A 10,888-nucleotide genomic window follows, 5' to 3' on the forward strand; every position below is an offset into this window, starting at 1 on the left:
TTGTCAACAAAAAGAAGATAGCTAGGCAGTATGAAGAATGAAATTCTAACCATTTGAGGTTGAAGTCTTGTTTATATAAGTGATAATTTTGATCAATGCAACTCATCCTGTAAGTGGTATATTTATTGACTGGGTGTATTCATGACCAGGCTTAGTACTTGTTTTGCTTACATATAAGCTTACTCATTGGTTGTCGATGCCGTTACTATATTTTATTAAACAAAGGAGCAGAATAATGGTGATGTGAAGTCAGAGTATTAACGAGAAAAGGCGCTCACGAGGGGGTGGGGTGGGTGTAGGGTTTAGAACAGAGAAGAAAGGGAAGAAGAGTTATATGCCGATATTACCTAATACATATATTGCTTCGATTTATGGAACGAGAATGACAATTTGTCGTAAAACACTGTTTTTTAGGAGTAGCTTCACCCTTTCTTTTTTAATCATAGAGAAATTCTCGAGGTCCAACTGGCATACGGTTTGAAACTTGGTGGATAATGGGTCCTCCCCTCTACCATTCTCTACTTAAATATCAGACTTTGATCCGTGGTAGAGGTCGAACTTGTGACACGCGCCTAGCCCACACATCACGCGCTGCGCTCTTATCGTTGAACCAAAGCCTTGGGGGCGTAATTTAGATCACTTTTTTCTTTTCTAATTTGGATGAAATATTTAAGGTATAACATGGCAAAGTTGGTAAGAAAAGATGATTTGTTTTTTTGAGAAAGAATAATAATTCGCATCATTTTCTTAAATTGAGTTGGATTTAAAGTCAAAAAATCTAGTAAATGGTAAACAGGAGGATAGTGATTTGAATTGCTATATTTAGCATTCCAGAATCGCTACTAAATCATCTGATGAGGTTGCAGTTTTAATTTGCTAGTGCTTCTGCGAATCGTGGTGGCCTTGGTGCATGTGTGGTGCTAGATTGATGGTTCAAGTGTCCCAATTGTGTATCCATAGCAAAACTTCCTTTCGAATGCACTACTATAATCAAGAAAGTATAATTAGACTAGAATGCCTCCGGACTAACCCTATATGACAAGAGACCACTTGTCAACAAAAAGAAGATAGCTAGACATGTCCCTTCGGGAACATCCGATAAAATTGGAACATACAGAGAAGATTAGCATGCCGCTGAACAAGCATGACATGCACAAATCAAGAAATGGTCCAAAGAAGATAGCTAGGCAGTGTGAAAAATAAAAATTTAACCGTGTTAGGTGACTGCTTCCATTTCAAATATATTACTAATTTAGGTTTATTTATCTAACTGTTTTGATGGCTGATGGGAGCATGCTTAACTATAGGTACTGATGACATAGTGGCATTTCTAATTTGAGTTGTCTTTTTGAAGTATATTACCAGTTCAGGTTTAAGGGGGATAACTTCGGTGGAGGGAAGAGGTAGCTAGGGTTAGGGAAATTGGTGAAAGAATCTCTTTTGACACATCTTATAATAAACCATTTGTACTCCCTGTGTTTCAATTTATGGGAACCTATCTGACTAGGCACGGAGTTTAAGAAAAAAGAGAAAACTTTTGAACTTGTGGTGTAAAATGAGGCATATATATTTTGTGTGGCTATAAATCATTGCATAAAGGCAAATGTATTCCAAATATGGAAATGGGTCATTCTTTTTGGCATGGACTAAAAAGGAAATAGGTGAAACAGAGGGAGTATTTGTTTTGATTTTTTTTTTACTAAATGAAAAGATTCTTTATGCGCATTTTTGTTGGTACTTCTCTGGCGACTAGTTTTTTTTTTGTTTGATGACCGAGAGATCCGTCTAGAGCCAACCTTAGGATCAACCACTGCCCTTCTACCCTTCTCCACTTAAATATCAGGCTTAGTTCGCATGGCACATGGCTTGAACCTATGACCTAAGTCACAAGTCCTTCAACCTTTGCCACTTGAAATTAGCAGGGGGCTCCGGCCACTAGCTTTCTAAATGGGGAAATTTGCAATCATAATGTTTTCATAGTTCTATTTTTGCAGACACATGTTAGTTTTGTGCATTGAGTCCAACTCTTAAATGGATATTTTCGTGGACAGGTTTTCCCTTATGGTTCTGTCCCATTAAAGACCTATCTTCCTGATGGAGATATTGATTTGACCGCATTTGGTGGCACAAATTTTGAGGATGCCTTGGCTAATGATATGGTATCTGTACTTGAAGCAGAAGATCAAAATAAGGCTGCAGAATTCGTCGTAAAAGACGTGCAGTTGATTCGTGCTGAGGTGCTAAATTTATTTCAATTGTACCTTTCAATATGTGATAAGCAGTTTCTGTCAAAATTGTTTTATTTTTGAGGTGTTTCCCCCTTATCAAGAAAGATAAGGTTGATATTGGTACTTAAATGTTGAATTTTTGAAAGGCCCTCTCTTATGGGAAATAAGTAAACCTTTTACTTGGGCTGCATGCAACAATATATTTTAAGTGGACCTTTGTCTAAAACGTTTCTCTGGTTGCATGAGAAAATTGATTTTATTTCTATTCGTTTCTCTGGTTGCATGAGAAAATTGATTTTATTTCTATTATGTTCTTATTGAAGAAGCTAGAAGATCCAGGTTGCCTGCGGTTGTCAGTTGTGGATGAATTAGGTTAAATGAGCTTTAGTTTGTATTGATAATTGATCTACTGAAGTATCCGAATCATCACCATCAGCATTTTTTATTTCCACGTTCATTTACCATGATATAACAGATCTATGTGAGCTGTATTTTTTATTCTTGCATTAGGTTTATAGCTCTTTGCCTTTTCTTTCCTTTTTGATCCTTTGGTAGCTTTTTCCTTTGCTTTTTCATAACAATCCAAATACCTCTATTGCCTTAGTGATCTGGGCTTACTAGTTATGCTTCTGGGAGCCAAATTTGAGGAAGACCTATTTGTCATTGCAAGTTCTTTTTTTGCCTTGTTGGGGATGGGGATAAATCAAGATCTTTTTATTAAAGAGCACACCTAGACTATATCAACTTTACACAGAAACTCCTCTTAAGTTTTCAAAGTACGACCACCTATCGATGCAAAAAGGAATCTTTAAACCAAAAGTACAAATGAAATAAAAGAACAACATTGACTTTCTATACTGGTCTCTCCACTCCTAAAGTTCTGGCTGATCCTTTTAGCTAAATCGTCTACAAAGAGCGGCATCTCGTATCTCCTTTTCTTGGACTCCATTTCTCTACCCTTCAACTTACCACAGCATCCACCACTGTTTCAGAGGGTTTGCAAATTATATTAAGAAGGGAACATATTATGGCCCAAGCTCTATTGTGAAATTGCAGTCTAGTATCATCTCCTGCATTGTTTTCTGCATGTTACTCATGCATCACCAACTTCATTCTCCTGTTCCTTGCAAATTCTTATCTTTTTTTTTTAATTGTTGATACTAAGCTACTTCTTGTCTTCCTGATGTTTTATTCTCATATGGCAGGTTAAACTTGTAAAATGCATTGTGCAGAACATAGTTGTTGATATTTCCTTCAACCAAATAGGCGGTCTTTGTACTCTCTGCTTTCTTGAGCAGGTAGGGATATTCTGAAATTTAATCCTCTTCTATATTCTAGGAAGTGGTCGTTGAACCGTTGAAACATCAACTCCATATTTAGTTGATTGTGTTATTCTGCTAAATGTTCAAGTACTAAAAGATAGTTGATGCAACCTTGAAAAATATGGGGCTGAATGGTTGCTGAAGAACATGGGGCTGAATTAATTGGTTGATTTGATCTGTTATTATAAATTATAATTGTATCATTCCTTCCTATGTAGCTGGTTATGGACCTTGATGCACTAAACTAACCTGTACTGGAATCTTATTCTATCCTCCCCGCTTGCCCAACTCAAGTAAAATATTTTAGCCTTTGAATCTAAAGCACTTCAATTTGCAAATCAACAACAACCCAGTGGGATCTCACAAGTGGGTCTGGGGAGGGTAATGTGTACGCAGACCTTACCCCTACCCTGTCTGTTTCCGAAAGACCCTCGGCTTGAGAGGAAGAATAGGAACAAGTAAATAACAACAAGGCCAGGAAAATGATATCAACAATGTAAGGACCGGAGAAAAATAAATGGAAGAAAGCAGTAGCAATAGCAATAGCAATAGCAAAAGTAATAGCCACAAGCAGTAACACGACAGGGTACTAGAAAACCGAAGCGGAAGATAGTACTAAAACAACCCTAATACTGGCATTCTAAGAATCAAAGACAATGTACTAGTCAGCTAGCCCTAATAAACTCGGAACAGATCAGAAAAACACACGACGACCTATTACCCTTCTACCCTAATCTTCAACCTCCATATCCTCCTGTCAAGGGCCATGTCCTCGGTAAGCTGAAGTCGCGCCATGTCCCGCCTGATCATCTCTCCCTAATACTTCTTAGGCTGCCCTCTACCTCTTCTCCTACCTGCCAGCGCCAGCCGTTCACACCTCCTCACTGGGGCATCTAGGCTTCTTCTTCTTATATGCCCGAACCACCTAGGCCTCGCTTCACGCATCTTATCTTTCATAGGGGCCACACCCACTTTCTCCCGAATAACCTCATTCCTAATCTTGTCCAACCTAGTGTGCCCGCACATCCATCGCAACATTCTCATTTCGGCTACGCTCATCTTCTGGATATGAGAGTTCTTGACTGGCCAGCATTCTGCCCTATACAGCATAGCCGGTCTAACCGCCGCTTTGTAGAACTGACCCTTAAGTTTTGGTGGCACATTCTTGTCACACAGAACGCCGGATACTAGCCTCCATTTCATCTACCCGCCCCTATACGGTGTGTGACATCCTCGTCAATCTCCCTGTCCCCTTGGATAACTGACCCGAGATACTTGAAACTTCCTCTCTTGGGGATGACTTGTGAATCAAGCCTCACGTCTATATCTGCTCCCCCTGACACTACGTTGAACTTGCACTCTAGGTACTTCGTCTTCGTCCTGCTCAACTTGAAACCCTTAGACTCTAAGGTCTGTCGCCAAACCTCCAACTTTTTGACACCGCCTCGCGTCTCATCAATAAGCACTAACATACACCATGGCACCTCCACTTGAATATGACGTGTCAATGTATCCATCGCCAAAGTAAATAAGAACGGGCTGAGTTCTGATCCTTGGTGTAACCCCATCCCAACCGGAAAATGTTCCGAGTCTCCTCCCACTGTCCTCACCCGAGTCTTAGCTCCATCATACATGTCCTTAGTCACTCTAATGTACGCTACAGGAACACCTCTAGCCTCTAAGCATCTCCAAAGGACCTCCCGAGGGACCTTGTCGTACGTTTTCTCTAGGTCAATAAACACCATATGCAAATCTTTCTTTCCTGTACTGTTCCACTAACTTCCTAACAAGATGGATGGTTTCCGTAGTCAAACGTCCCGACATGAAACCGTACTGGTTCTCGGAAATAGACACCGCCTTTTTAACCCTTATTTCTACCACCCTTTCCCACACTTTCATAGTGTGACTAAGCAATTTGATACCCCTATAATTATTGCAATTTCTGATATCTCCTTTGTTCTTGTACAACGGGATCATCGTACTCCACCTCCACTCCTCGGGCATCTTCTTCGTCCTAAAAATAGCGTTAAATAACCCAGTTAGCCACTCCAATCCAGCCCTACCCGCATACCTCCAGAATTCAACTGGGATCTCATCTGGCCCGGTCGCTCTGCCCCTGCTCATCTTACGCACCGCCTCCGCGACCTCCTAGAAACTAAAATGCCTACAGTACCTAAAATCACAATGGCTCTCGGAGTGCTCCAAACCGCCAAGCACAATACAATACCTAAAAGCACTTCAATTTTGCAAGGCTGAAAATTGTACATCAAAAAAATTGTCAAAGTTGAAATTGTACTTTTCTTTCTACTTATTGTTTGCCTCATTCTTGAAAGGTCTGCACCTCCCTCTAGAAAGAAAAGATAAACTTGGTGAATGCAATAGGATGATATATCATTAATACAAGTTGTGATTCAGGACATAGGATGAGATATTGCTGAGAATATAATTGCAATATTTGCTTTTCGTCAGGCAAACTTCCTTGGTTTTGTCTCCTAGAATACAGAGCAGAATTCTTGCATCCAAATTCCAAACCAAGACAATTTTTCAACAAACTTGATGTTGGGACAGAATTTGTAGGTGTATTCTTGTGTCTTAGAATAAAAAGAAGGCAAGGTAACCAATATTCATAAGAGAAAGAAGGGGAATGGTGTTGCAAATGCAGATTCTTTATCCATTTTAAACGTGTTAAAATCATATGTGAGAATGGGATACTTATGAATATTGATTGAGAAGACTTTTTTTTTATGATAAGGTGAGAGAAGACGTTTTAGTATTGACAATGTGCGAATGTGCTCTTGTGATATTTTCTCTGAATGATGAGAAAATTTTGGTGAAAGTACTTTAAGTAGACCTCGGTTGGAAATACAAACTATTTCACGGTTTAAAGAGATTGTATATTGATGAAATCATGACTACTGGAACTGAGAAGATGTTGATGTTCCCATCCCTCTAAGCTTTTCTTGTTTCATTTGTCATCCCCTGGGAAGGCATCAGGGGTTGGGGTTGGGGTGGGAAGGAGGAAAATGAGATTACTCTGAATAAATTGCCTTTGATCATTTTGTTTGTGAAAGCAAACGTACATTTCACTTATGTGGGTTCTGCTTACTTTTACAGGTTGATCGCCTCATAGGAAAAGATCATCTATTTAAGCGCAGCATTATCTTGATAAAAACTTGGTGTTATTATGAAAGCCGGATTCTTGGTGCTCATCATGGCTTGATTTCTACCTATGCCTTAGAAACTTTGGTTCTATACATCTTCCATTTTTTTCATTCAACACTAGATGGCCCCTTAGCAGTGAGTTCTCCTGCCATAACTGCTGATGTTTCCTATTTCTATTTGATATATTGGTGAGCCTAATGACTGATATGGTGAATTTTAGGTTCTGTATAAATTTTTGGACTACTTTAGCAAGTTCAATTGGGAAAACTATTGTGTTAGTCTAACTGGGCCTGTTCGCATATCCTCTTTACCAGAATCTGTTGGTAAGCAACATGTTCCGGCATTGCAGTATGTACTGATGCCATGACTTTTTGTTTGGTTCCAATGATTTTCTTTCCTCATGCAGTTGAGATGCCTGAAACTGATGGTGGTGATTTACTGCTCAGCAATGATTTTGTTAGATATTGTCTTGATATGTTTTCGGTGCCTTCTAAAGTTGGTGATTCGAATTCCCGGACATTTCTGCGAAAGCATCTTAACATAATTGATCCTCTAAAGGAAAATAACAATCTTGGTCGCAGTGTTAGTCAAGGTAAAAGGTCTCTTGAACATAATTCTCTATCCTCTTTGTTTCTACAGTATAATCCTCATGGTAATCAATGTATTATATGCTGGTATCAGATACGGAATAAGTATTAATACTATCCGATATGTGGTATTTCTTAGATACGGGGGGGTGGGGGGGTGGGTGGGTTCCAGATTAGGCTCAATTCAATCGAACATTTTGCATCTTACAAGAAAAAGGTCAGTCGAACTTTTTGCAGACCATAAAGTGGATTTGCATCAACGTCAAACCAAATTAGACCCAGTGGGTTCAGATTAATTCTTTTTGAGATGAGGATAAAAAAAAAAATAATCAGATAATTCCTAGCGTTTCCAGATTATCTCATTCCAAACGACTAGCTTCAGAAGAAAGACAGGTTTGGTTGTGGAATTGATTTTGGACATTAGACCAGTAGTCATCCAAGACCTTGTTTTCCTTATCCAACAGTGATGTGTTATATGATGGATGTCTGGGTGTTGTGCAGGGAATTTCTTCCGAATACGAAGTGCTTTCAGTTATGGGGCTAGGAAGCTGGGCAGTATACTTATCCAGTCTGAGGATAATATTGCTGAGGAACTTTATAAGTTTTTTCCTAATACTATGGATCGGCATGGTAGCGGAGAGAGGCCTGATGTTCAAGATCTGAGCAATGGCTTCTGTCCTGCATCTCCTGCTCCAGATTTTGAACCATCACAAATAAATTCTGATTTAAATTCTGCCAGTGATAGCGGAATTTTTAGGCTCAATCCTGATGGATCTTGTTGCAGAGAAGATGGACATCATAAAAGCATTACAGATAGGCATGAAAAGGGGAGCCCTTTGGGTTACCGTCTTTCTGGGGATGCAGCAGATCTTGCCAGCTCCATGGAGAATGGCCTTTCAATATCTACTCATAGTCCTCAACTTACTGATTCAAGTAGCAAAAAGTGCCAATCAACAACTAAGGCCATGCCTTATCATGCACCTCATCTTTATTTCACCAACTCCCTTGTGTGCAATGTGGAGATGAAAAATGAGAAGAGAGTTTCATCTGGGTCGTTGCCGCCTACTTCTAATGAGGGAAGGGACTTTACTGTCGATGGCTTGAAGCAGACTGTATTGGATGTTAAAGAAGCTGTCTCTTCTACACCAAAATCATATGGTTGCTCTGAAGATTTGAACTGGGATTTGGCCTCAACAAATGGTGCTGGGATTCCTTCGAAAGCTTTGTCTGATCTAAGTGGGGACTATGACAATTACTTCAACTATTTGCAGTATGGCCGCTGGTGTTATGAATATGCCTCGAATCTGCCTGTACCTCCAGCACCACCATCTCCATTTCACATCAAGTATTCATGGGAAGCTGCTCAGCAGCTGTCATATATGAAAAGGAATGGTTTTTCTCATGGTAGTACAAATGGTGTTATCCCAAGTCAAACCTTCTATACCATAAACCCAATGTTAATACATGGCATGCCTTATGCCTTGGAAGAGATGCCAAAGCCACGGGGAACTGGGACTTACTTCCCAAACTTGGTATACTCATGTTATACTTGTTGTTTATTGAAAGTGGTGCAGATCACGTGCAATAGTCATTGCACATGTGGGTCTCTGACCCTTGCATACAACTCTTTCTATTGTGAGCAAAAATAATCTTCCTTGTTTGATTAGTTCTTTGTGGCTTTACCTTTGCAGAATCGTCCTCCACAAGGTTATAGGCCGTCAATGGTGAAGGGTAGACATCAAGCAGGATTGAGATCTCCCCGAACTAATGGCCGGGCGACTTTCACGGAGATGCACACACTTGAGAGAAGCTTCCATGAAAAGCCGCAATCTGAATCTTCTGCTGATCAAAGCGATGTCCACCCTTTATTTTCTCCTCGTGGGAGAGGACACCGTAGTAGCATGACTGCTCTGGTTGTACAGTCTGAGGGAGTGGTTGAGTTTGGTTCTGTTGGCCTGGTGCCTCTGGGAACGAGCATCTCCGAAAGAAGGCAACAAAAACCTGTCTCTCTACCTACTCGACAGACCAGCCCAGTATCTCCGATACCAGGGATGCAGAGGTCAAATTCTGTTTTTAGTAAGGATCTTGATAGGTATGAGCACCTTTGAATAGTAAGTCCTACAGTATTCAATCACAAACCTTCTAAGCTTGCTTTTACAAATTCAGGCTTGCACTCGAGTCATCATCATACCATCTAAAAGATGAAGATGATTTCCCTCCTTTGTCTTTCTGAATTGTGGAATGCTCCTGCTATTTTATCACCAAAGATGATCGGTTTCAGCCTCGTCGTCTTCCTCCTCATTTCAAATACTGGATGTACCATTACTTTTTGCTTTGAGGTGTTTGTACATTATTATTCCCCACAGCTGCCAACTTACACATTATGGGTTTGTGAGTTGCACTTGTATAGGATGTTAAAATCATAGAATTTTTTTTTAAGAGGCTGTGCTGTTGATTATAAGTTGTAGCCTAGTTATAAGATGACTTGTGGTTAAGTTAATCACTTGTAACAAAAGATAGGGAATGTATGGAGATGTAGGATTGTGAACATGCCTTACATATTCTGGTTTTACAAGATTGCTTCTGTATCAAATATCACGAATTTTTGGGGATAGCATACTCAAGTTTAGTACTTGTAGATATTGATTTAGCCATTAGTATTTGCAAATACTTTAGTATTTGGAATACTAGTGAAATACTGAAATGCTTGTTTGAGGAGTATTTCAAGTGAAGCAATAAATCTTTCAACTTTTTTTTTTTCCAAGTAAAATTCATATGAAAACTTAAAATTTTCAAACTCTCTTTTCTACTTTGAACTTCGAATATATATATTTTCAAGTTAAACTAATTATTGTCCAAATGGAAAATCCCTACTTACTTTCTTTACATCGAATTTACAAACTTTGTAACTCAATAAAAGTCGTAGAAGATTTTAATTTTATTATAAGGGTTTTTGGAGGAAATTCTTTTTCTCAATTAAGGTTCACTTTCTAAACTCGCTATGATTGGTAAACTGCAAACAGTAGTTTCCAACAATATAATGCCCTTTAAAAACCAAAGAAGGTTATGGAATTCCAACTGAAAAATCATTGATAACGTTAAAAATTGCGTTATCAAACTTGATCCCATTTATGAGTTGGACTGGCCACTTTTGCCAAGTTGAATTTCCAAGAACTAGCTATTTAGCCTAAGACAACGACCAGAACAATTACACCACAATAAGTTGGAGTCGATTATAAAAATTCTTACTGGTCATATCGCTCCATTTATTAAAATCTTAGAGCTTAAGACAACAAAATTCGGCTAAAATAAACTTTTATGCACCTTAAAATTTGTCTATTGATAGAGCAGATTTCAGAAGGCTGGGTATGGAGGATAATGATGGCATTTATGTTAAGATTAAGAAAAAGGCAAAAGAAAAAGGACTTAAATGGAAAAGACAATAGAAAGATGTCGTGGGACTCTATTAAGATTGGAAAGTAGAAAAATAGAAAGTTGCAAATTAATTGCCGATCCTACCATTAAATTAAGCCTTGGTAAGGGGTGGCCATAATACCGACCGAACCGAAAAAATCGTTCAGAATCGATA

At 39.1% G+C, this 10,888-nt stretch overlaps 1 protein-coding gene and 1 non-coding gene across 4 annotated transcripts in view; both read left to right on the forward strand.

Annotated features, from left to right (window-relative positions):
* LOC107830201 (uncharacterized) overlaps positions 1-9,911 on the forward strand; it is a 28,897-nt gene extending 18,986 nt beyond the window's left edge. Inside the window, exons 2-9 of one of the 3 annotated variants that reach the window (XM_016657683.2) lie at positions 2,052-2,237; positions 3,434-3,526; positions 6,665-6,847; positions 6,933-7,035; positions 7,119-7,304; positions 7,801-8,831; positions 8,991-9,391; positions 9,466-9,911. In XM_016657683.2, the coding sequence (XP_016513169.1) occupies positions 2,052-2,237; positions 3,434-3,526; positions 6,665-6,847; positions 6,933-7,035; positions 7,119-7,304; positions 7,801-8,831; positions 8,991-9,391; positions 9,466-9,532 (2,250 nt within the window). In that variant the 3' untranslated portion in view covers positions 9,533-9,911. Of the gene's footprint in view, positions 1-2,051; positions 2,238-3,433; positions 3,527-6,664; positions 6,848-6,932; positions 7,036-7,118; positions 7,305-7,800; positions 8,899-8,990; positions 9,392-9,465 lie in introns of those variants that run through there. The other 2 variants (XM_016657685.2, XM_016657684.2) reach the window with 2 other exon arrangements.
* On the forward strand, positions 1,080-1,180 carry LOC142174183 (U6 spliceosomal RNA). Its single transcript, XR_012703528.1, has one exon. It is a non-coding gene; the product is annotated as a U6 spliceosomal RNA (small nuclear RNA).
* Positions 9,912-10,888: the final 977 nt, after the last annotated feature.

The sequence above is a fragment of the Nicotiana tabacum genome, chromosome 2 (genome assembly GCF_000715075.1).
Source record: "Nicotiana tabacum cultivar K326 chromosome 2, ASM71507v2, whole genome shotgun sequence".
In the NCBI taxonomy this organism is placed as follows: Eukaryota; Viridiplantae; Streptophyta; class Magnoliopsida; order Solanales; family Solanaceae; genus Nicotiana; species Nicotiana tabacum.